The 26819-nt window shown below is 39.0% G+C and overlaps 1 protein-coding gene across 2 annotated transcripts; it reads left to right on the top strand.

Annotated features, from left to right (window-relative positions):
* Window positions 1–7287: 7287 nt before the first annotated feature.
* Window positions 7288–23194, top strand: LOC134226885 (probable isocitrate dehydrogenase [NAD] subunit alpha, mitochondrial). Of its 2 annotated transcripts, XM_062707960.1 has the most exons (6): window positions 7300–7445; window positions 7655–7780; window positions 8010–8174; window positions 8242–8420; window positions 21356–21707; window positions 22338–23194. In XM_062707960.1, the coding sequence occupies exons 1-6, from the start codon at window positions 7419–7421 to the stop codon at window positions 22677–22679; spliced, it is 1191 nt and encodes a 396-aa protein (XP_062563944.1). In that variant the 5' UTR covers window positions 7300–7418; the 3' UTR covers window positions 22680–23194. The 2 variants fall into 2 exon arrangements, with proteins under 2 accessions (XP_062563945.1, XP_062563944.1); XM_062707961.1 differs by lacking the exon at window positions 7655–7780 and having other exon boundaries at window positions 7288–7445.
* The last annotated feature ends 3625 nt before the right edge of the window (window positions 23195–26819 follow it).

Here is a 26819-nt window from a genome sequence, read left to right as displayed (position 1 = left end):
GAAGGAATCCTCTCGATTCCGAAGGAATCCTCTCGATTCAGAGGAATCCTCTCGGGATTCCGAAGGAATCCTCTCGATTCCGAAGGAATCCTCGGGATTCCGAAGGGAATCCTCTCGGGATTCCGAAGGAATCTCTCGATTCCGAAGGAATCCTCTCAGGATTCCGAAGGAATCCTCTCGATTCCGAAGGAATCCTCTCAGGATTCGAAGGGAATCCTCTCGATTCCGAAGGAATCCTCCGATTCCGAAGGGAATCCTCTCAGGATTCCGAAGGAATCCTCTCGATTCCGAAGGAATCCTCTCGATTCCGAAGGAATCCTCTCCGATTCCGAAGGGAATCCTCTCCGGATTCGAAGGAATCCTCTCGATTCCGAAGGGAATCCTCTCGATTCCGAAGGAATCCTCTCCAGGATTCCGAAGGAATCCTCTCGATTCCGAAGGAATCCTCCGGGATTCCGAAGGAATCCTCTCCATTCCGAAGGAATCCTCTCGATTCCGAAGGAACTCTCCTCGATTCCGAAGGAATCCTCTCGATTCCGAAGGAATCCTCTCGATTCCGAAGGGAATCCTCTCGATTCCGAAGGAATCCTCTCGATTCCGAAGGAATCCTCTGGGATTCCGAAGGAATCCTCTCAGGATTCCGAAGGAATCCTCTCGATTCCGAAGGAACTCTCCGGATTCCGAAGGGAATCCTCTCGATTCCGAAGGAATCCTCTCGATTCCGAAGGAATCCTCCTCGATTCGAAGGAATCCTCTCGATTCCGAAGGGAATCCTCTCGGGATTCCGAAGGAATCCTCTCGATTCCGAAGGGAATCCTCTCAGGATTCCGAAGGAATCCTCTCAGGATTCCGAAGGAATCCTCTCGATTCCGAAGGGAATCCTCGATTCCGAAGGGAATCCTCTCGATTCCGAAGGAATCCTCTCAGGATTCCGAAGGAATCCTCTCGATTCCGAAGGAATCCTCTCGATTCCGAAGGAATCCTCCGGATTCCGAAGGGAATCCTCGATTCCGAAGGAATCCTCTCGGGATTCCGAAGGAATCCTCTCAGGACTCGAAGGAATCCTCTCAGGACTCGAAGGAAGCCTCTCGGGATTCCGAAGGGAATCCTCTCGGGATTCCGAAGGGAATCCTCTCGGGATTCCGAAGGGAATCCTCTCGGGATTCCGAAGGGAATCCTCTCGGGATTCCGAAGGGAATCCTCTCGGGATTCCGAAGGGAATCCTCTCGGGATTCTGAAGGGAATCCTCTAGGGATTCCGAAGGGAATCCTCTAGGGTTTAGGAGGGAGAGAGAAAGGCAAAAACTAAAAACGCATCGCATGTATTTCAACTACGGCATGCACAAATGGGTTATATTATGTGCAGGTTGAGGATCAAAGGCCGGTTCTTCAATTTCAGCATAATCAACGTCCATAGCCGACACTCCTGAAGCACTGATGATGATAAGGACGCATTCTACGCGCAGCTGGAACGTGAGTACGACAGCTGCCCAAGCCACGACGTCAAAATCATCATAGGAGATTTAAACGCTCAGGTTGGCCAAGAGGAGGAGTTTAGACCAACTATTGGGAAGTTCAGCGCTCACCGGCGGACGAACGAAAACGGCCTACGACTAATTGATTTCGCCGCCTCCAAGAATATGGCCATTCGCAGCACCTACTTCCAACACAGCCTCGCGTATCGGTACCTGGAGATCACCACTGCAGACAGAATCACAAATCGATCACGTTCTGATTGATGGACGGCACTTCTCCGACATTATCGACGTCAGGACATATCGTGGCGCTAACATCGACTCTGACCACTATCTGGGATGGTTAAACGGTTAAACTGCGCCCAAAACTATCCGTTGTCGGAAGAAGGTGAGCTCGATGGGGCCCCTCTTGAGGACTGCTGGAATACAGTCAAAGCAGCCATTAACGACGCACGGGGAACAACGTCGGGTATATGGGACGAAGGTGACGGAACGATTGGTTCGACGAAGAGTGCAGACAAATTCTGGAACAAAATGACGCAGCGCGGGCGGTCGCGCTGCAGCAAGGAACCCGGCAGAAAGTGGAATATTATAGACGGAAGCAGAGACATCAGGCCCACCTTTTCAGAAGAAACGCCGCCTGGAAGAAGCGGAGTGCGAGGAGATGGAACTGCTGTGCCATTCTCAAGAAACACGCAATTTCTATCAAAAACTCCACGCATCCCGCAAAGGCTTCGTGCCGCGTACAGGGATAAGGATGGGAGCATTTTGACGGACGGAACGTGTGAGGATCAAAAGGTGGAAAAGCACTACAAAGAACATTTAAATGGTGCTGAGAAAACATGCAGTGAAAGTCAAGGCAGCGGAGGAAATGAATACGTCAGTTCAGCGGACGATGGAACCAACCAGCCACCATCATGAGGGAAGTTAAGGATGCGATCTAACAGCTAAAGACCAATATAGCAGCTGGTAAGGATGGTATCGGAGCTGAGCTCATGAAGATGGGCCCGGAAAAGCTGGCCACTTACCTGCACAAACTGATAATCAGAATCTGGGAAACTGAACCGCTACCGGAGAAGTGGATGGAAGGGGTTATATGCCCCATCTACAAGAAAGTCGACAAGCTCGAGTGTGAGAACTTTCGAGCGATCACCATCCTTAATGCGCCCACAAGCATGTACTTTGTCTTCGATGCGTTCACCACCAGTCTAACTTTTGTTGTTTCACGTTTCAAGCGGGTGTGTAGGAACCGAGCGCGATAGGGCCCGCCTGGGAAGCAGTGTTACGGGGATACCTTCGAGATGGTCGAGGAATTCGTCTACCTTCGATCATTGCTAACGGCTGATAACAATGTTAGTCGTGGAATACGAAGGCGCATCATCTGTGAAGTCAGGCCTACTACAGGCTCCAGAAGAAACTGCGGTCAAAAAAGATTCACAGCCGCACCAAATGTGTCATGTACAAGGCACTGATAAGACCGGTAGTACTCTACGGACATGAAACTTGGAAGACTTACAAGTACTCGGAGTATTCGAGAGACCGGTGCTTAGGACCATCTTTGGCGGCGTGCAAGAAGACGGTGTGTGGCGGCGAAGAATGAACCATGAGCTCGCCCAGCTCTACGGTGAACCCAGTATCCAGAAGGTAGCTAAAGCCGGAAAGGTACAATGGACATGACATGTCGCAATAATGCCGGACAGCATCCCTTCAAAGATGGTGTTCGCTTCCGATCCGACAGGTACGAGACGGCGTGGAGCACAGCGAGCAAGGTGGGCAAATAAGGTGCAAAACGACTTGGCGAGCGTGGGGCGCATTCGAGGATGGAGAGATGCGGCCCAGAACCGTGCATTGTGGCGTCAAATTGTTGATTCAGTGTTATCTGTCTAGATTTAAACTAAATAAATGAAATCATGGCAGGAAATCGTTCATACTTTGGACTCCGCAAAACGCTCCGTTCGAATAGAGTTCGTATCAAACTGACTAGGACAAAACGCTTATTCCACCGGTCCAAGCGGAAATTTTGAAAAAATTTCAATGGTTTTTATAGAATACTTTGGAGAATTTTCTGCCCAACACAAAAGAATTTCCTGGTAAAATCCATGATAGTTTAAGCCGTAATTCAGAATATTACTTCAGGGAAAATCTTGCAAAAAAAAGGGAAAAATCCTTTAAAAAAATCAAACAAGTCGCACAAAGGTGCTATATTAATCGTTTACCACAAAATAATTAAATACAATAGAATATTCTACGTTGACTTTTGGTATACCCCCCCCCCCCCTCGTCCCCCTTCGTATAGACTAACGTGGATTATTTTTAAACCTCTCCCCCCTACAAGAGTTTACGTGTTTTATGGACAGCCCTTCATTTTATATTCATACCTCCCTGAAAAAAAAGCCGTCGAATAACTTGTTTACGCGCTAAAACTAAAACTAAAACTAAAACAGGTGCCTCGGGGGCAATCCGTAGATCCCGGAAGCAAAAACGAGCCGTCGAATCACTGGTTCTGGTGCTAAAATTGAATTGTCTCCTTCTACAGGTTCCCCTGGGGCAATCGGTTGATCCCAGAAGTGGTCAAAATCGTCAATGGTCCATTTTATATTCATACCTCGCTTCCTGATCGAAAACCATAACAAAAGAGCAGTCGAATGACTAGCTTTGGTGCTAATACTGAAATGTCCCCTTCTACAGGTTTCCGGTGGCAACCCGTAGATCCCGGAAGTGGTCAATGTCGTCAAATGTTCCATTTTATATTCATTCTTCGCTGACTGATAGAAAATCATGAAAAACGAGCCGTCAAATGACTGGTTCTGGCGCTTCAACTGAATTGTCCCCTTTTACAGGTTCCTTTGGGGCAATCGGTTGGTCCCAGAAGCGGTCAGAATCGTTAATGGTCCATTTCATATTCATACCTCGCTTCCTGATAGAAAAAAAACATGAAACCATGGAAAAAGAGCAGTCGAATGACTAGATTTGGTGCAAAAACGGAAATGTCCCCTTCTACAGGTTCCCCGGAGAAAATCTGTCCGAAAGCGGTCAAAATCGTCAATGGTCCATTTTATATTCATACTTCCTAGTCTAATAGAAACTCATGAAAAACGAGACGTCAAATGACTGGTTCTGGAGCTAAAACTGAATTGTCACCTTCTAAAGGTTCCCTGGGGGCAATCCGTAGATCCCGGAAGCGTTCAGAGCCGTCAATGGTCGATTTCGTATAAATATCTCCTTTCTTGATCGAAAATTATGAAGAACGAGCCGTCGAATGACTAGCTCTGGTGCTAATACTGAAATGTCCCCTTTTACAGGTTCCCGGGGGCAATCCGTAGGTCCCGGAAGTGTTCAATGTCGTCAATGGTCCATTTTATATTCATACCTCGCTGTCTGATAGAAAATCATGAAAAATGAGCCGTCAAATGACTGGTTCTGGCGCTTAAACTGAATTGTCCCCTTCTACAGATTCCTCTGGGGCAATCGGTTGGTCCCAGAAATGGTCAGTATCGTTATTTAATGGTCCATTTTATAATCATACTTCGCTTCCTGATAGAAAAAAAAAACATGAAACCATGAATTCGATTTGGTGCAAAAACTGAAATGTCCCCTTCTACAGGTTCCCCGGAGGCAATCTGTAGGTTCCGGAGGCGGTCAAAATCGTCAATGATCCATTTTATATTCATACTTTACTTTGTGATAGAAAATCATGAAAAAAAAACCATCGAGTGACTAGTTGTGGCGCTGAAACTAAAAAGGTTCTACAGGTTCCCCGGGGGCGCCCCAGCGACACCAGAATCCGTCTTTTTGATTGGTTTTTCATTCTTGACGTATCAGAAGGCTTTTGGAATAAAATCATTATGCAAGATCGGTCTAAAAGCTTGATTCAAATGAATTTGTGGTCTGACCCTAGTTAAAACTATCGATCGGACCGATTCTGAATAATAAATTGGCATTATCTCATTTTATTCTGATGCCAAAATATGGTTCCAACCAGCAAAAGAGCCCTACTTTATTTGTGGTTTGCAGAAATCGCTCTCAATAGATATTGAACAACGATAACAGAGAGGAAACACCTTCTTCGAATCATAACCAATCATGCAAACTTCAAATGGAGTAATACACAAGTCTATTGAGTGCACGCCGCGTTCAAGCAAAGTACCCAGCATCAAATGGAGTAATGCATACGTAGACGTGTGCATGAGTACATTTGATGCTGGGTACCTTGCGTGGACGCAGCTTAAAAAACGCTACGTGGGCATCGGCCCTAAATGGGATGGTACTAACTCGTCTTATGACAATTGAAGACATTCCATTTCAATCTATTCAGAATCCCATAACGAATCCGTTTCAACACTTAACAGGTTCCGTTCGGAATCCCAACAATATTCCGTTCGGATGCCAAAAGGATTTTCTTTGGTTTAGGTTTTATTAGGGATTATGAGGAAATGCCTACCCGCTATTTTTGTTTTCAAATCACTTACCTAACAATAAAGAAGTGCTTGCCGATTGAGTACCAGCATTATCAAAGAGCTAAATCTGAAATAAAAATTAAACGAAAATTTATTCCTATACGTTATTTTGGTTTTGTTTTGGCTCACCTGTAAATTGGCACAGCGATTATGTGAAGAACGTTGAAGCTTTGCGGAGGACATCCAACTATGCGGGAAAGTTAGTGGTTGTTGATCCTTAAAAATAGATCCGATTCCTTTACCTCGCAAATGTCCATGATCATGTTGAGAAAGCGATGCTCTTCCTCCGTAGATCCGGTTTCCGTTGTAGTCATAGGGCTAGACGTTTTAAATTGTACCCGCAAAAACGTCGTTTTCCGGATAGGAATTAGTAGTTCATATATCGTGCAAGCTTTCTCCTTCCTCCACACAGCTGAGTAACAAATGGCGCTTACTACGCATGTTGTCGTATAGAACTCAGGATTGCGTTCCGGAAAAATATTATCATTGATGATTTGATAGGCTTTCGATCAGACTTTGCTTCGATTGCACCTGATTGCACGATCTGCCTCCGATGAAAATGTCGAATATCGCTCGACACAAAACTGAAAAAGAATACAGGCATTTGAATAATACGATTGAACATAATTCTAGACATAATCATAAGATATCTTTCGGGAATTAATAATGAACCAAAGGAAAATAATCGTAATGGCCTTGTGAATAAAATACTTCATCCAACAAAAAGTACATTAAACTTACCTTTAACGAAGCGATTTGGTCCATTATTATTCTGCAATAAAGATGAATATTAATGACACGCTATAATTAGTTTTAATTTTGTTTTATTATTATGCTAAACTTCAGATAATGCTAGAGCTAATTTTTACTTGCGAATTAAATATGGCGGCGTAGTGATCTGGAGTTCGGCGACGTCAAAGCTCGGCAGTGTTGCGGGATTTAAAAATGTATTATTATCGAATGCAATAAAACATACAATCTGTGTAATTTTACACAAATAAATTAGAATTATTTGGTTGCATTAGATTCTATGTAAAATTTACGTAATATATGATGTGAAAATTAAACAAGCACAACGTAATGATGAAAAGATATTTCGTTTCTGTGTAATTTGTGGCCGATGTGATACAACATAAAAATGATGTAATTTTGCATCAGACTTTTGCGTTTACATAGCAATAAAATTACGTCAGCATGTATTACGTCGAAGCAAATTACAATTCTTTTTGCTGTGTGGGTACACCTTCGCAAGGTCCCTCGTTTTTCAGATATGTGCGCGTATTTTTCCAATGATCCCTAACAGGAAGTGAAACACTGTCGTGATTTGACGTTTCATTTTATTTTTTCTGTTTGTCGCGTGATGTCAAATTCGATTTTTGCATCGTTTTTCAGTCCTTCGCTGTCAGAACTCCGGTCCGAACCGAGAAAATCCTATCCGCTCCAGTCGAGGTTTAAGCTATTTTTGTGAGAAAAATACTGTGCAAGCAATGGCAGCACGTTTCGTTAAGAAAATTGTAAGAAATATCGGTATTCTGTCGAGTGCATTGTTACCCACTGTTGAATGTAGTTTTGTGGCTATGTGATTAATGATTTTGTTTGAAGTTCAGAGGGTTTTTGCGATTGACATCGGAGAGCCCTTTGTGGACCTACTTTTGCTAAGCCAAAGGATTTTCCGAGAAATACGGAAGGATTTATAGTATTTGTTCCTCTGTTCCTGATCTAGTTCGGTGGAGATGCTGGAAATTTGCTCGACAGTTTAGTGCAAAAAGTGAAGGACAATTGGGTCAAAATTTACATAACCTCGCCTTCTACCCAAGAAAACCCAAATAAATCCGAGCCAATTGTCCAAGTAAATAAAAATTACGGATAAATTAGTGTAATTTTGGTGTAGAGATGGAGCTTGGCCAATATGGTTCTTTGCAAAGCAAACACTAACAACGCCGAAAATTTTTTATTCTATATTAGTTTTTCTTTTAAGTTACGTAACCGTTTTGCCAATGGCCATGAACAAGAATATGCCATAGCAGAATCGTTCGTTGTCATATTCCAAGCCTAAATAACGATTGTCACTTCTTCAGGCTTCCACTCCTTTCGGCTCACGTGGCTATGCTTCCGGTGCGAGGAAGGTCACGTTGATTCCTGGCGATGGAATTGGACCGGAAATATCTGCAGCAGTTCAGAAGATTTTCTCCGCCGCCAATGTTCCGATTGAATGGGAGGCCGTCGATGTCACTCCCGTGAGGGTAAGAATCAGATAATCAGTAGTTTACTTCTTAAAATCTAGATCATGTTACAGTTGTATATTTTTAGAATCCAGACGGAAAGTTCGGTATTCCACAAAGTGCCATCGATTCGGTTAATCGCAACAAGGTTGGCCTGAAAGGACCACTGATGACTCCGGTTGGAAAGGGTCATCGCTCACTCAATTTGGCTCTCAGGAAGGAGTTCAATCTCTACGCCAACGTACGACCCTGCAGAAGCTTGGAGGGGTAAGTTGGAAAGTGTATTATGGAATAGGGTTTTTGTGATTTTATTTTGATCGGAGCCGGGAAAAGATCTATTGAGTTGAGTTTACTAAACTTTTATTCAGAAGAGTGCACAATATTCTTTTATTTTCTACAAACAGAATAATGCATTTCTAATAACAGATTTTCCTAAAACAGGTTCCTACTTTCAAACAGTTAGGGAACGCCACATATTTAATGTTTTCAAACATTTAGCGGAAAAGACGGCTTTGGCAGGTTTTGTTCTATTATTGTCAGGGGAGTTTTTGTCGACCAAATTTTATGAAATTTGGCCACAATATGATATGCAAAAAATGTTTAGGCCAAATTTGAGCATCAGTGATTAAAAACCCCCTGACAATAATAGAACAAAGCCGTCATTCCCCCTATTTCTAAAACACCAAGAAAAATTTCAAATATTTTTATTTAATATTATTTATTTTGATCATTCATTTACAATTTGTTGCAGTATATTTTTAACCGAGATGGCTATGCCTGACACCAGTGAAAATAAAACAAGTAGGGTGAAAGACGGCTTTGGCAGGTTTTTTTCTATTATTGGCAGGGGGGTTTTTGTCGACCAAATTTTATGAAATTTGGCCACAATATTCTTTGATATGCAAAGAATGTCAAGGCCAAATTTGAGCCTAGTCAGTCATAAAAACCCCCTGCCAATAATAGAACAAAACCTGCCAAAGCCGTCATTCCCCCTACTTGTTCAGAAAAATAATTTTAACAATTATAACGCGTAGTTCGGGAATAATGTAACTAGAAAAAACCTTCATAATTGGAATAGTGCATGGATAGTCTAAGGAAATGAGTACTTTAAAAAAATATTAAGTATCACAGGTTCCAGTGCATCAAATGTTGGAGCAAGGGGTTTTCAGATGTTTCGCATCGAATATGGAATTTGGGTAGGAGCCATTGAAACCAGTCGTCGATTTTTTTAATACCCCCAAGTTAATGGAGGTCATCACCGATAGCTACGAGCGCAAGTACACCATCAAAAGCGCAAGTCAAAGTTGGTCGGAAAACTGATTTGTACAAAAGCAATTTTGAACGTTCATCTAATTTTGATCGACGATTGACCAGTGGGTATAACGTTTTGGTTAGCTTGTCGCAGTTGTTCATGCTCGTGGATATATGTTGCGAAAAGTTCAGCTTCCGATCCAGGATAGCAGTCCAAGGAATTAGTTGACCGTTGGCTCTGATCTTACCTTGTGGCAGGTTTCGAGGACTTCTTCTTCTGGTGAAAAAGATGGCTTGAGTCTTATTGGCGCTGATCTTGATCTTCCATGTCTGGTGGTACGATTCGAGTGATTGCTGAGCTTATTATAGTTTCACCAGCACAACTCCGGCATTACGATGCAATGATAGGTAGCCCGTGTCATCAGCGAACAGATAGTACTCAACGTTGTCGATCATTACCATATCTGCAGTGAATATGTTGGGGAAGGTATGGGTTTCTTCTCCGATGCTTCGTCGTCGACGGCTACATGATAGAATTAATCGTTGAGAAAACTCCGGATAAACTCCATTGTTGCAATTGAAAAGTTACCCAATTTTATTTTATAGAGAAGCTTTTTTCTACGTGCAGAAGAATCATTCCAGACGATTTTCCTTTAGCGAAATTACTACGTAAGTGTTCCACTAGTCGCAATAGTTGGTGAGTGGTTGAGTGGCCTCTCTTGAACCCAAATTGTTGATCAAAAGATGTGTGTAGTTTCTAGGTGAGCTTCGATCCGAGCTAGTATTAATCGTTCCAGTAGCTTACTGATTGTTGGAAGAATGCACATCGGTCGATAGTTTGAAGGAAGTGTGGCATCTTTCTTTGGTTTTGGGATTGCAATTATAACGGCGTGCTTCCCATGGAGTAGGGAGGTAGCTGGTTTTTAAACATGCGGAAACTATTTGAGCGAGAAAAATTATACCTTTTCGAGGAAGGTTTTTATGCCAGACGTCCCGTATCTGATCGTCACCTGGAGATTTTTTAGTTTCTTAGATTCGCTAAGCAATTCCCGGAGGAGAACCAGAAGAGATTTAAAAAAATCTTAAGGAGTTTTAAAAGATTTCCCGAACGAATTCTGAATGTATTTTTCAAAGGAGTCAAGGTCGGTGAGTTCTGGTCGAATGGAACGTACGTAAATCAGTGCTGCTGTAGTAATTAATCAATTTTTCCATGAATCAGCAAAATCCAATGTAATCAGTGGTCACTATAATTGTCAAACTGCCATTTTGCTATCGAAAACAATTGTAGTTGAGTCTTGGAAGCAGCGAGCTTTGTCTAAAAGTGAATAAAAGTGCAACAAGTTTCTAATCAAGAACAATCATCTTGATAAATTACATGCTGCTTTTGAGTTACCTACGCCATGGACTCAGGAAAGCAATCGATGAAGCTACGGTTCCAACAAATATGCTAGCCGAAGCAGTTCGTAGAGTGAGATGACTATCTCAGAGTTAGCAAATTTGGTTCAGACTCAGCTTCGCTCTTATCAACAAACCACCAGAGACAACATTAATAAGATGAGTGAATCTCTCGTATCTGAAATGGGTAAAATGAAAGCCGATATTGCTGCCAACATAAGCAACCTCCGCGAAGAAAATGCAAAAACCAGCGCAGATCTTGCTGCATCCATCGATAATGTCAAATCTACTAACGTATAAACTAAGAAAGATTAATGCGTTCATATGACCTAGTTGTGAGTGGAATTCCCTTCGTGGTAGGCGAAGATCTTATGGAATATTTCCGAATATGGTGCCGATCGTTGAGATTTGCTGATAACAACGTACCATTGGTTGATCTTCGACGACTTTCAAACGGATCTTTAACGGCTGGGTCTGTCTATATGGCTCTCGTCCAGTTTGCTATGGGGCCGTACACTAATTACGTAAGCATTTTTTCTTGGGTTTTCAACCCCCCTCCCCCATGTAAGATTTTTCCCATACAAATCATTTTTTATTTATATGGAACGTAAGAAAATGGCAGACCCCCCCTTCCCCCATAAGTGCTTACGTAATTAGTGTACGACCCCTATCACCGTACAACGAAACGATTTCTTCGCCAGATACATTCGGTTTCGTTCACTTTGCCTGTCGGATATAGGATTCGAAGTTCAGAAGCGTATTTAGTGGTATTTAGATAAATGAGGTTTTATCTCATGGTGTATGTTACAACACGTAATCTACGTCAAGCGTGCTGAAAATGGTCAGGAGGTAGCTGTTTCCTCAATAGCTGAACTGGAATCTACATGCTAAACCTATCCCTAAATAGTAACTGTTTAGTCCTTATTCTCCTATGATTCCACTCCTGAAAGTAAGTTCGAGATATCGTTGCTGAATAAGGCACGATAGGGTTGGTAGACTGGGAGGTGGTGTCGTAGTTTACATAAAAAATGGAATTAAATACACGCCTATCGAAAAATCTAACAATGATCCTGGTATATCATGCACGGAATATATTTAATTTAAAGTATTTTCGAATAAACATAGTATTTTGATTACTGACTTATATAATCCACCTGAAATGGATTGTTCAGATACAATGGATCATATTTTATCTCAGTATGGTGCAATGTATGAAAACATTTTTTTTTCTTGGGTGATTTTAATACCAATTTATCCGGAGACGAGCCAGCCTCGGGCTGAAAGTCTCCTTAATAAAGTCAATAAAAAAAAAAAAAATACCAATTTATTAAATAAGAAAATATCAAAAAGTGTGAAATTATCAAATATTCTGAGTACCTATGTCCAGCGCCGTAGCGTGTGGTTGGCCGGGTTAGCCCCCGCCAAGGGCGCAAGCCTTTAGGGGGGGCGCAAAAATCAAGAATCACTGCATAAGAATCAAGGGGTCAAAATAGGGGGAAAGACGGCTTTGGCAGGTTTTGTTCTATTATTGGCAGGGGGGTTTTTGTCTACCAAATTTTATGAAACTTGGCCACAATATTCTTTGATATGCAAAGAATGTTTAGGCCAAATTTGAGCCCAGTCAGTCATAAAAAAACCCCCTGCCAATAATAGAACAAAACCTGCCAAAGCCGTCATTCCCCCTATATATAAAAAAAAACGATTAAAGACCAACGATATTTTGAATTATGTAGTGCAAACATATTTTTTTCTATAGCAGGGCTGGTAGCAAGTCACTTTCTAGTGACTTGGTCACTATTTTGAACCTAGTCACTAAAAAGTCACTATTTGCTTGCAAAAGTCACTAAAGTCACTATTTTTCGGAAAATGGTCACTAAAGTCACTATTTTCGCACCACCGTTTATAAAAAAAAGTTCAAAATAAAATTCATTTGTACCTACCATTATCATCAACCAAATCAAATGTAAATCTGTTAGCAAAATATATAAAGTTTGAAAAATTGCTCCAAGGCCGTCTTATGAAAGGCAGAGTGGGTTCGAATCATGGACTTCGGGATCGAGAGACACACAGACAGACCACACAGCGAAGCTTGGGCATACGTTTAGGCAATGCCGTATATAAAACGCAGGATTGTTACGACTACGAGGATTTCGATTATAAGGGTAAGAACTTCACTTGTTGTCATTTTTCATCGTTTCTGAATATTAATTTTTTTGTCACGTCAATTTTAACATAATTCCGAGATATTTCTTGGTTTCTGATTGGTTAACCCCTCTACAACGAATAACAAGGCACGGTATTGTCGACGTAGCACCACATTAGAATTCGAACCTCGGGACTTCCGAACCGAACTTTCTTCCGAAGTTTTATCTGCGCTTCTTAGGCGAATCCAGCGCACTACTTCCTAAGTTGGGTAAGTTGCCTGTATCTAGAGAAAAATCCACCTTCGTTATAAAAAGCTTCCTAACTTTGTTTCTCTTAGAGGAACTTTCACTGTAATTTCTTGTAATGACCGCATAAATCTTAATGTAAAATTCCGTAAAAATTCCGCCTTGAATTTGGGAAATCATTTTCGGAAGGTTTTTCTTAGGAATTCACCAAGCAATATCTACAGGAATTCTTAAAAAGATTTCTACCGGAATTAATGAAAAAATCCGCTTGTATTTGAAGGAGTTTTTTTTTTCAATGATTCGCAGAGAAGTTTTTATAGTAATTGACGTGCAGTTTCCGCGGAAATTCCTGAAAGAGACAGCAGGAGTGTCTACAAAGTATTCTGCCTTGAATTTATGGTATGAAAGAATTTCCGGAAGTTTTTGTGCTGACATTCGCCATCGGATTTCTGTTGGAATTTCCGTTTGAACTCCTGGAAATAGATTTCACAAGGATTGAAGTATTTTCTGCAATATTTCTGAAAAAAAAAATCCTAGAAATTTTCACTAGGTTTTCCACAGAAAATCAACTTCTCTTAAATTTCTGAAAAAAAAAATCAGAGTTTTCCAAAGCAATTTCTGCATCAAATTCAAGATTTTGGATCACATTTTACGAAACTTGAAACTTAGGCTCGGTAAAACTCATGTTATATATGAGTTAATGTTTTTAATGAAACCGAGATCAGGGTCTCGAGAAAACAAATGGCAAATGCACTCTATATGTATTTAATTTTGTTTCAATTAAAAATTCTATTTCGTATCGTATTTTAAAAATGTCATAATAATTTTTGATTCTTTAAGTTTTTTTTAACATTTTTTTCTTATAAAGATTCATAAGCTTTGTGATTCCAAATAATTCTCTGTCTCAATTACTATTGATTAGATCATTTTATTTATTTTTGCCGAAAAACCGTGTTAATTTTTAAACGTGCCAAAACCAATGTTCACACGTCTAACTACATAAAAATTAGCGAAAGCCCAATCCAAAACATCGTTCTGGCACTTTTTCATGCTGTCTTGCAGCTGAATCATCTATATATGGTGAAACTTTTGGGAATATATTTTGACTAGACAATATTTTTTAATCGATAGTAAAAGGAGCGCAAAATTTGTTTTACTTCATTCTGCCTTTTTCATACACAAACTGCAGTTTCACGAAAAACTTCGAGCTCATGTTAAACTTTATTACCACAATGCTGTAGAACTTGCTTCAAAATCGTTGTTCAACTTATAAGCATGGTGTAGTGTAACAACTTGTAACTCGTTACCTGCTCCCGTGTGTTACGGAAAAAGGTGGTCATGGTCATATTGCTAGCCTCTGGATGTCCCAACGAATACCTTCCTCAATATCCAACTCTGTGGTATTTATGATGGTGTCGCCAAGTCGGTTGTCCCCTGCTAAGATCCATCCTCTCCCTAGTTACGATGAAGATGCACACGGCCAGCAGTAGTAATCATCATGATTCCGTAATTTTTGTCTTCTCTTGATTTCTGATAGCATTCTAATAAGGATTTAAAAAAAAACATGATATCCCTAGTTTCTGATCTACTACGAGTTACTCAGTAACAATACGAATGGAACTCAGCCCACTACCTGGTTAGTACTTCATACAAAAGTCACTATTTGGTCACTTTTTCTGCTTCTGAAAGTCACTATTTGGTCACTTTTTTCGTCATCGTTGGTCACTAAGTCACTATTTTGAACGGCATTTATCGCTACCAGCCCTGCTATAGGGATTTCGGCTATCTCAATCTTATAAAAAAAAGATATTTTAGTTACTAGATAAAGATTGTCGCTTCGGTTCCCTTTGTTCTGCAGTCCGAAACATGTGTGGTACATACCTGTCAAATCGTATGGATTTTCCTTCTTTGACATTTAGCTCCCCTATCCTCGCCAGCAAAAGATGTTCCGGACAGCGACAATCTTTATCTAGTAACTAAAATATCTTTTTTATAAAACCATTGAAAGATTAGCATTTTACTCTGCCCGACGTTTCGACCATCGGATGAAAACAAAAACGGATTGACCATTTTTTCCCTTGAAAAAAAAAACACATTCAATGGTCAAAACGTCGGGCAGAGTAAAACGCTAATCGTTTATTGATTTTTGAAACTGAGATAACCGAAATCTCTACATAAAAACTATGTTCAGTCGTCTCCAATACCACATATTTATTTTATTTTTTTTCACATCAACATGTTATATAGATAGAACTTTGAAGTTTCAACATCTATTCTGGTTTCTCGTGGATTTCCGGAAGCGGTTACAAGGGACCAGTTTGATAAAATCTAACTAAATCTAACTCCTAAAGAATCATTTTCAAATTGTTATTTGATAGGGTTAGGCGGGGCAAGATGGGTCACGGGGTAAGATGGGTCAGGGCCGTTTTTGAGCATCGTGTACGTTTTAATGTGGAGATTATGACTTTGTAGGAGGAATAATTTGGTTCTACTTTATTGTCACTCGATTTGATGATAAAATTTTATTTTGGTAGAGTATGGCAAGGTAAAATATTTTAAAACATACTTTCTATAAAACGTGTAATCTCGTCGAGCATTGTAAAATTTAAACATTTTTAGTAACATAGTGAACGTATGATATCAGAACGTCGGCTCCAGGGGCACGTTCACCTCAATTCAGGAGATTTGTGCCATTGATCGAAAATTAGACATTCTAACATGAACTTACAAATGGGGCAAGATGGGTGAGCACATACTGAAGGGCATAGTTTGTATTCAAAAAAAAATTTCCGTTACTGGTTTAATCATTTTAAGGTTACTTTTGACATAATGATGTTAATTTGTTTATTGAAAATGTCTATTTTTTGTCTTTAAAAAAGCAATACTCAGAGGGCTTGTTTTTATAAGAATTTGCAGACATTTTTGAATGTAGAGCCATTTCTTCATCCAAGGTTCAAAAATTATTTTTTATTCAGTATAATCATTGGCAATAAAGCTATCTATCTGTGTGTAATTCAATATTGGGAATAAAAAAAAAAATAATTGCAGTATTTAAAGGTGACCCATCTTGCCCCGCTGTTTGACCAATCTTACCCCGTCATTTTTTGATTGGCAGAAAAAAAGACTTCTACTTTAATGACTCGAAATGGAATAAAACGTGGAGTTTTTGTTATTTCATACCTCTGGCTTACAGATTATGAGCCATTTTTATAGATCCATGTTGAAAAGTTGAATTAAAATGTTTGTTTTGAGATATTCAGGGTTCGCCTTAGGCGACCCATCTTGCCCCACCATACCCTATATATGTACTGTAATACCTGCACTGCGACCGAGCGATTAGTACCATTTTGCAACCATCACCCAGGGACCTCCAGAAACATAATCTAATACAGTAGTGCGGACCAGAGTGTGAAATAATCGAAAATTTTTGGTAAAGTGTATTTTTCTTCATTTGTCAGTTCACTTCCTACCCATTCATAGTCGGCTCTGGACAGTCAATATTCAGTTGAATATTAGTCATTGAATAGGTATTTATGCACATTTTACAAATTGATAAATTATCTGAAATCTGAACACGTTTCAAATGAGTAAAGTGATTTATCACACTGGACTGAATCCGATTTTCATTCGCGAGGCACTTTCAACGGTAAACATCAACATAAACAATGCTAATTATGTTTTTTCTGCACATAGTAAACACACTCAGTGACAGTCGAATGAATGAGTTCGTGGAGTAGTCATCCGACTATGTCATTCTATGATTTGAATATTCATGCGATGTTTGTCAACATTCGGACCGAAGTTGCTTCATGAAGATGAATATTTTAAGCTCTGGTGCGGACAATTTACTCTTAATTTTTGTCAGTACATTCTTCAGGGGCTACAACCCAATAACCAGCCAATTAACCGAAATCTTGAGAACCATTTTGTTCTAATAACTGATACCAGGAAAAAGAAGTATGGGTTTTGTGTAGAATCAGTATTATTAATTTATTATTATTGTCTTCAGCCTCTATGCTTGCAGCTCTAAGCTGGCGCATCTCTAATTCGACATAAATTTGCTTGTTTTATGCAGAAAATGTTCATTTGATCCGAAAAAAAATCATATCGGTCGCATTTGACCTAGCGACTTTTCGGATCCTAGCAAACCATAGACTTGTACTAGCACAGTGGATGAAAAACAAAGCAAACAAAGAGTTGAAAACTTTTAAAATTTAAATTTTGTAATGTTGTTGGTTGTTGGTTGGCATTAGATGATTGGAGAAGAATGACCTTAATGTCCTCAGTACTGCAGTGTTAATTACAAATTTTCCTGAAAATTACCAGATATTGGTCCAAAATTGTATTTTATCTTAGTTCTACTTTTGATAGCGACTCTGATTATCTACCAATTCAATAAACCAATTTTTGTTTTATTCCAGTCTCAACAAACAATTTAAGCTGGATATGCTAGTTTCTGGCTGAAGATGTATACATTTGACTAAATATTCAAGCGCTTTACCAGCTTCCAATGTTTGTTAGGATTCGCCAAGGGCGCTGGGATTTCACGCTACGGCTCTGCCTATGGCTCACTTAGCCATGGAGTTGAACCGACATTCCATCATCAAAATGGAGCTTCACAACTTAATCTAATCATTTCTAACGATACTTCTAAAATTCTACGGTTTAACCAGATTGAGGTACCTGTTCTATCCAATCATGATTTGATATTTGCCGCATTGGATTCTGATATTAAACCATCTCGTACTGAGAGAACATGGTTTGACTACAACGCTATGAACTTGCTCAACATTTCCATTCAATTGATTGGTCTGAATATTATCATACAAATGAATCCAATTTTTCAGCAGAATTTTACACCGCTAAAATGTTAGACTTGCACGAAAGATATGTTCCACTGAAATCTAGATTTACCGACCGGAAAGTCAATTCATTGTATAACTCTACTATTTGCAGATCTATAATTGATCGGGATATTATGTACAAGCAATGGAAATCAACTAAAGACGCTCACGCGCATACAGCTTTCAAACAACTACGTAACAAGGTTACTACACTAATTAGAAATGCAAAACTCGACTATTTCAAGAATTTTTAGATCCTAAACTAAACCCCCATTGCTTTGGAAAAATCTCAAGTCACTTGGAATGTCAAAACTAAATCACATTCATCTAATGCTTTCAATGCAAACGATATTAATGTGGCGTTTGTGAACAGTTTCACCACACCTGATGTAGAAGATTGTCATCGTACAGATGTTCGACACAATGGTGAATTCTACTTTAACCGTATTGATGAGTTTAATGTTGTTCAAGCTATGTACTTAACCAAATCAAATGCAGTTGGACTTGATTTACTCCCTATCAAGTTTCTAAAATTAATTTGCCCATTAGTCATAAAACCAATCACGCATTTATTCAACTCTGTTGTTACCGCTATCGTATTTCCTTCGAAATGGAAGATTTCTAAAATAATACCTACTAAGAAAAAAAAACCTCAGTTAATTCCTTGGAAAATTTGCGTACGATTAGTATTCTTTCTGCGCTTTCGAAAATATTTGAAAAAAATGTAAAGGCCGACACAAGTGCGTATATTACCAGACACAATTTGCTACATGAATTTCAATCTAGCTATCGAGTAAAACATAGTATCAAAACTGCTATGTTAAAAGTCATTGATGACATTGGAGTTGTAATTGACAACGGTCGTCCTGTTGTTTTAATTCTTTTAGATTTTTCAAAAGCATTTGATACGGTGTCCCATGCAATCTTATGTCGTAAACTCTTAGATAAGTTTGGTTTTTCATCGCATGCGGCAAACTTGATACGTTTCTATCTAAGTAATAGGTGCCAGACGGTTTTGAATGATGGAGTTTTTTTTTCAGATTTTATTTCTATATCTTCAGGAGTTCCCCAAGGGTCTATACTTGGCCCGTTGCTTTTCTCTTTATACATCAACGACTTACCCGATGTTCTCAACAATATTGCAAAATTCATTTATTTGCGGATGATGTACAGCTGTACTATGACTGTGGAGATAATAAAGCGATTAATACTGCCAAGAAGAAATGAAGATTTGAAAAGAATATCTGAATGGGCGACGCATCATAAACTCAAACTTAACACCACCAAAACTAAAAATGCCCTGTTTATTACAACGAGTGTAAAGAATGAACCACTCAAACCATCTCTTATAATGGATGGAACTTCTATTGAATATGTAGACCATGCTACAAGTTTAGGAATCATTTTGCAGACTGATTTTTTGTAGGAATAAATATATTTTAGCACAATGCGGTAAAATTTATTCAACTCTACGAACACTTTATGCTTTCAAATCAAACTTTAGCAAAGATATAAAGATGAAACTTATTATTATTATCTTTATTAATGAGGTTTTCGGCCCTGGGCCGGTTCACCTCGTAAGATGGAACTGTACAAAAGCTTATTCTTCCCATTTCTTAGCAAGTGATATTATACTAAGTGATGCTACAGATTGAGAATCGCTCTGAACGCATGCATATGCTATGTCTTCAATCTTAATCGTTACTCCAGTGTATCACACCTTCAACATCAACTAATCGGTTGTCCATTTCAAAACTTTTCCAGAATGCGAAGTACCTTATTTTTTTTTTTTTTTTTTTTGTGTCTTTATTAAGGAGACTTTCAGCCCGAGGCTGGCTCGTCTCCGAGGTACCTTATTTATATATAATCTTATTAAAAACAAAACGCCGAGATATTTATACAACAAATTACAGCATGTAAGAAGCACACGCTCTAATAAATTCATAGTACCACGTTATCGCTCATCCAAGTATGGTAATTCATTTTTCGTAAAGAGTGTAGTATTTTGGAACTTGCTATCTAATGATTTGACTCGCGAATCTTCTGTAGCATTCAAGAGAAACTGTATTGAGCACTTTAATCCAGTAATTTATGGTTAATATTAGTAGTTATGCAGATATAGCATTAGAAGAAAAAAAACGTACCGCCATTCTACCTTATGATACTATTGTAACAATTATAAAAGACTTATGTCTTAGGTTACTAAATATAGTGAACATCTCGGGAAAAAATCCTACAAGAATTTCTCGGAGGGATTCTAAAATAAATTTCCCAATCAATTTCTGATAGCTATGGGAATTAGAAAAAAAAACTCAAAGGTTCAAAGAAATTTATAGAAGAATTTCTAAAAGAATTTTCAAAGCAATTCGTATAGGAATTTCCCAAGGAATCTCGAATGAATTCCTAAAAAACCAAAAAAAAATCGGAAGCATTTTCCGAATGTATTTCCAGCCTAGGCGTCTAGTACTTATACGCTAGTGGCGTTGTAACCATTAAACTTATCTTGTCAAATTATGCTTCTAAAAGCTTAGCTTGGCCGTTTATTGCCCATCATGTTGTAGTGCATGTTTAGGTTTCATCGCCAACATTGGTTTGACACTATCGGTACCGGTAATTTTGTCCAAACAAAATAGATGTTGATCACGCGACTCCTAGAATTAAATAAAAAAAAAACAAATAAATAAAGTTTAAAAAAAAGATGTTGATCACGCGAACGTGAACAACATTAGCAATCTCATACTTTTGCATAAACTGTATTTTCGAACAAATTTCCTAAGGAATTTTCAAGGAGTTTCCACAGCAATTCTTTAAAACATTTCCGGATCAATTCCTTGAGGTGTTTTTTGAAGTTTTTGTAAAGATATTTCCAAATGAAATCTTGGAGAAAGCTCTGAAGGAACGAGGAAATTATTTAGAAATTCGTCCATTTCGATTCGAAGGAATCGCTGAAAGAATTATCAAAGAAATGTTCATCGCTCAGTATGTGTGCATCTCGTCATCTAGATCTGCTTTCCTTTCCAATCTTTATTAAGTATTGCCTATCCTCCAGAAGTAATACTGAAAGCAGTTCCGGGGGATTCCCACACTCTGGTACACTCCCGTGTACACTACTAAAAACACGTCTGCTGGGTCAGTGTATAAAAAAAAACTACAAGAGGACAGCCCTATGATCGGCTGTACGAAATTCAATACATTCAATTTTCTTTCTTTACTTTAGTACGTTATAAAGCTCGTAATCTGAGTGGGTTACAGTTAATACGTGCTCTACACACATTGTGCGTCATTTGGTAACTAACTTCCTCACAATCTCATTCACTTGCAGTTATAGAACGCTGTACGACAACGTCGATGTGGTTACCATCCGTGAGAACACTGAAGGCGAATACTCCGGCATCGAGCACGAGATCGTCGACGGTGTCGTTCAGAGCATCAAGCTTATCACCGAGGAGGCCTCCAACAGAGTGGCCGAGTACGCCTTCAAATATGCCAAAGACAACAACCGCAAGAAGGTCACCGTCGTGCACAAGGCGAACATCATGCGTATGTCGGACGGTTTGTTCCTCCGTTGCTGCCGTGATATGGCCAAGAAGTACCCGGAAATCAAGTTCGAAGAGAAGTACCTGGACACCGTTTGCTTGAACATGGTTCAAGATCCGAGCAAGTTTGATGTTCTGGTGAGTACACGAATAGATGCTATGACAAAATGATTATCACTTGATTAGGCCGTTACAAATATTTAATTGACTTTTTGTCCTACTAGTCTCCGAAAGGTCAAGGGGGGGGGGGGATAATAAAAACTAAATATTAAAATGAAAAAAATCAAAAAACTCCTCGGATTGGTTAAAGAAAGTTTTGAAAATCCTCAAAATTATCCGAATTTTATTTTGTTGCCCCCTCAAAATATCATTTTTGGCAACAAAAAAATCCGAGGGAGGGAGACAAAATGGATTTAAAATATTTGTATCGGCCTTATTAGTAAATATTGATGGCATCATCTCGATAATAATTAGCATAGCAATTTTGAAAAGGTATTTCTCACAGTGGTGTTATGGCACGAATTTGAAATGTTGGTCCGTATTCGCAATCTTTTCAATATAAATGAGTATGCGTAGTATGTTCGTAGAGTACTTTCTTCTGCGATGTACTTGCCCTTATGCCCATATTCCAGTTTTGCTTTTCGCAACGTTTTTTTTTTGTTTTCAAATTTTATAAAAACCCTAGCGATAACTTGAATATTATGCATATCGGCCCAGAGCAAAATGATATAGGTATTAAAATTTCTCAACATGTTATACTTCGTTTAGGTTATGCCAAATCTGTACGGTGACATCATGTCGGATATGTGCGCCGGTTTGGTCGGTGGTCTGGGTCTGACCCCATCCGGAAACATGGGTCTGAATGGTGCTCTGTTCGAGTCGGTCCATGGTACCGCGCCCGACATCGCCGGAAAGGATCTGGCCAACCCCACTGCCCTTCTCTTGTCGGCTGTGATGATGCTGAGGCATATGGAACTGACTCAGCATGCCGACAAAATCCAAAACGCGTGCTTCGAAACCATCCGTGAGGCCAAATTCCTGACTGGTGATCTGGGCGGCAAAGCCAAGTGCTCAGAATATACCAACGCCATCTGTGAGAAGATTCACTAAGCGCGATATCCGTTGCATGCTACAGTCAAATTTTACCCCCACACCCGTTTAATATTCACAATCCAGTATAGAGTTTCATTTAAAATAGAACTATTTATTACAAAAGTAGAAGTTGTCTTCTCAAACTTGGCAAGCACATCATGATTTGAATCTACGTAGGTAGCAGCGCAATTTCGTTTCCGAGAATCCCTACTTTTATTTAGAACGTCACGCAGTATTACCAACCAAACCAGATTTGAGAGTCCAGAAAAAAATCCACCATCTGTGAGTAACAGCAATACGATGAATAAGATGAAGAGCTGTTTTGTGCTTGCTATTGTCAGACAATAAAACAATGATGTAACAAAAAATGAGTGTACGCTACGGGAAAATTTAGATGGACGTTCCGTTGAATACAAAACTACTACCCGCGAATATTTTTTGTAAAAAGCAATTGATTGTGCTATACGGAAACCTAATTTATTACAATTATTAAGGACAAATGTTACTTAATCGAATAAATCAAATCCATACGATCACCTCGCGTGGAGTTTTTGCATAATATGATGACATCCTTATGTACTTATTCTGAGTCTCGAACGGCTCGAGAACTGTCGATTGCGACACGTCTCACTTGAGACGACCGACAACTGGAATGTTATTTCAGTCCGACAAACTTGCGAAACTGTTGTATCTTGGGGCGCCAGATCTCCAAGAACTGTATGATAATCTACCCGATAGCAAGCGTGTCCCTTTGGTGGTTGTTGAACCGGCTCACTATAATGTGGCTATTGAAGTAAACAATCATTTCGAACCTAAACGAATGATTGCATACGAACGATATATGTTTCGGCAAATGACCCAAAAGTCATCTGAAAGATTGTCGGATTTTGTTTTGCGATTGAGGATACAAGCAAAACGATGTAAATTTTCTGCGGAACATTTTAATAAAATGATTGTTGATCTAATCACTGAAAAATGTAATTCTGAACCTTTGCGAGTTGAAATTTTGAAAAAGGACCGTCGTTCTTTGAGTGAGATCATTACACTTGGAACCACCATGGATACACATTCAAACCCGATGCAGATAAGCAAAATGAGTGGATCCCAATCCGGATATCCGGGCGAGACTAAAGTTCAGATGCTGCAAGATAGAATTGTTCGGTACAAGCCAAGATTTTCGACTAGAAAGCTCACCATGAATCACGGAACAGTCATGTCATGTTTCGCATGCGGTCCACCGGGTCACCTGAAGGCCAGCACATGGTGCCCACCCAAGGATGCACAGTGTAATAAATGTCAGGCATACGATCATTTCTCCAAAAGAAAATTATTTAGCTCTTTTTTAGTGGAATGTTTTCACTGTCATAAGAAATACGTATACCGTGCTGTGCCCTTATTCCGTTCACCTAAGACAATGCGCTTGTCTAAAAACTCTAAAAAATAGCCGTTAAGTATTTTGAAGCTGCAATTTCGCTACATAGTGTCATTTTCTATATACAATTAGGTTCCAATAGTTGAAATAAACTTGAGCAATTGTGTGGTCCTAATTCCAATCATCTGAAATGGCATTGTTCCTAAATCCGTTCATTCGTGTTCCTAATTCCAATCACTCGAAAAACATTTGATTTCTTGGAGATGTTAATATCAGACATAATATTTCTCACAAATGCATCTTTTCATTCATTATTATTGCAAATAAAAAAATTAAAATGTTATTTTCTTCCAAATTTAAAATACAATGATTATATTTCCTTATTTGGTTGTTTTTTCGTTTGTTTCACTTACCATACGAGTTCAACATGAACAATTAATGTTAGTTTACCAGCCCAGTCGCATTAGGTACCACAGATAAAGGCAGATACGATTCACTATCGGAGTTTCCCACTTTATCCCCAACGTAATTTTGACTTGAGCCTGGATACTAGGCCTTTAATTTTGACCTGAACTTCTAAAACAATGTCTCTGTTTGTTTGGAATTTTTCGTATAGCTGTTTCGTTCAAATTGATTATATTTCTTTGTTCTTCGGAAGCCCTTTTTTAATATTGTCCACGCTGTGGGGAATAAAGTGAGTCCGAAAAATGCATTTGCATTTGTTGGTTACATTGATGGATAAAGTGGAACGTATTTCTTATTTCATGATAAAAATAATGAAATATACAAAAATATTCAAAAATGACATTAATAGAATAAATGATAACGAATTTGAAATTCAATCGTAGTTGGCATTTTAAATGCCAGCATACTAAGAAGCTAATGAGAAGAAATTTGAAATTCAATCTCAGTAGGCTGACAGGAACGGTGAAAATAAACGATCATTCAGTGTTCTGTTTTTGAGGCGTGAACATGCGAATTATCCTTCGGTGTTCCGCGCTTGTTTTCGTTGGTAAGAAGCAAATCGGAAGACGAATTTGCTTGGCTACGACAATGACGTAGTCGTTGCTCCCTACAAGGTAAGAGAGTTCAGCAGTAGTAGAAAAGCTAAATGAGGCAAAAAAATATGGTAAGCCTCCGACGTAAAAAAACATGGCAAGATAAGCTATGATTGGTGAAGGGTAAAAAAAAAGGTAAACCCCAGACAAGATATGGCAAAAAATAATGGTAAGCCTCAAAAAGCCCGGTAAGCCTGAAAAAAATGGCAAAAAATAATGGTAAGCCATGCTATACAAAAGGCAAAAAAAAAGGTGAGCCTAAGTTGGAAAAGAGAACGGCAAAAAAAAAGATAAGCCATGATATGCTAAGGGCAAATAGAAAGAGAGAGAGAGAGAGAACGCGAGAAAATAATATGGCAAAAAAAATTAAGAAAAGTCATGAAAAAATTACACACATATAAAAAAAATAAGGGGTGTCAATAGGCGAGAGAGATTCTTGACAGAATAGTGATAAAGAAAAAAATTGATTGTGTTTCAATGAGCAAAATAAACAATATTGAGAAATATAAAAAACGAAGGTCTACCATTTCAAGATCAGTTACCAGTTATGTTTGGAACTCATCCGCTATGAAGCGCGTTATATTGACAGTTACATTGGCAGTTCGGTTGAATATCTTGACATCTATAAGATTTGGAAAGTTGTCTTCTACAGAGTCGTTGAGAAAATCAAAATCAATGAGATGAATATTTGTTAAGTCTTAAATTTATCTGATCGACGGAGCTGTTGTTCAAGATAGTAGGTTGAGTTGAATATCTCTTTGTCGGTGAGATTTGAAAAGTTTTCGTAATCTAAAAAGTTGTGGAAAAAAAAAATTACTGAATTGAAGATTGTGTTGATTGCAATACATCTGCTTGGTGGCATCAGATTGAATAAGTTTGCCAATTCGGTTAAGTATCTCAAAATCTTGGATTTTGATTGGATATAGATTGGATTTAGATTTGATTTGGATTTGATATGGATTGGATTTGGATTTGGATTGGATTTGGATTGGATTTGGATTGGATTTGGATTGGATTTGGATTGGATTTGGATTGGATTTGGATTGGGATTGGATTTGGATTGGATTTGGATTGAATTTGAATTGGATTTGGATTGGATTTGGATTGGATTTGGATTGGATTTGGATTGGATTTGGATTGGATTTGGATTGGATTTGGATTGGATTTGGATTGGATTTGGATTGGTTTTGGATTTGGATTGGATTTGGATTGGATTTGGATTGGATTTGGATTGGATTTGGATTGGATTTGGATTGGATTTGGATTGGATTTGGATTGGATTTGGATTGGATTTGGATTGGATTTGGATTGGATTTGGATTGGATTTAGATTGGATTTGGATTGGAGTTGGATTGGATTTGGATTGGATTTGGATTGGAGTTGGATTGACAATTCGCCATTCACCAACAACTGAAAAAAAACTGCGTTTCCCCGGCATGAATTGAAAAACGTTCCCATAATCATTTTGCGTAGAGTCATTAACGGAGTTCCTTTCGGTCTGACTGCTTGCAGGATAGAATTTCTAAAGTTTATCATTCTTCATGGCTTCATTAATGTACGATGTACCTTTGCTAACTCATAGATTATATTCTCACGAATGGAATTTTCGGAATCCATCCTCCAGACCCATAGAACGGAATAAGGAACAAGTTGATTTAGATGAAGGGTTAGGCGGGGCAAGATGGGTCACGGGGTATGATGGGTCAGGGCCGTTTTTGGGCATCGTGT

The sequence above is a fragment of the Armigeres subalbatus genome, chromosome 3 (assembly GCF_024139115.2).
Source record: "Armigeres subalbatus isolate Guangzhou_Male chromosome 3, GZ_Asu_2, whole genome shotgun sequence".
Classification (NCBI taxonomy): Eukaryota; Metazoa; Arthropoda; class Insecta; order Diptera; family Culicidae; genus Armigeres; species Armigeres subalbatus.
This window is presented reverse-complemented; position numbering and strand designations above follow the sequence as displayed.

What these genes read in the sequence shown, in the direction of transcription:
- LOC134226885 (XM_062707960.1), top strand. Translation starts at nt 7,419, where the DNA reads ATGGCAGCACGTTTCGTTAAGAAAATT. An exon ending in CACGTTTCGTTAAGAAAATT is followed by an intron (nt 7,446 to 7,654) that starts GTAAGAAATATC and finishes TTCCTGATCTAG; the next exon opens with TTCGGTGGAGATGCTGGAAA. An exon ending in CGAGCAAGTTTGATGTTCTG is followed by an intron (nt 21,708 to 22,337) that starts GTGAGTACACGA and finishes TACTTCGTTTAG; the next exon opens with GTTATGCCAAATCTGTACGG.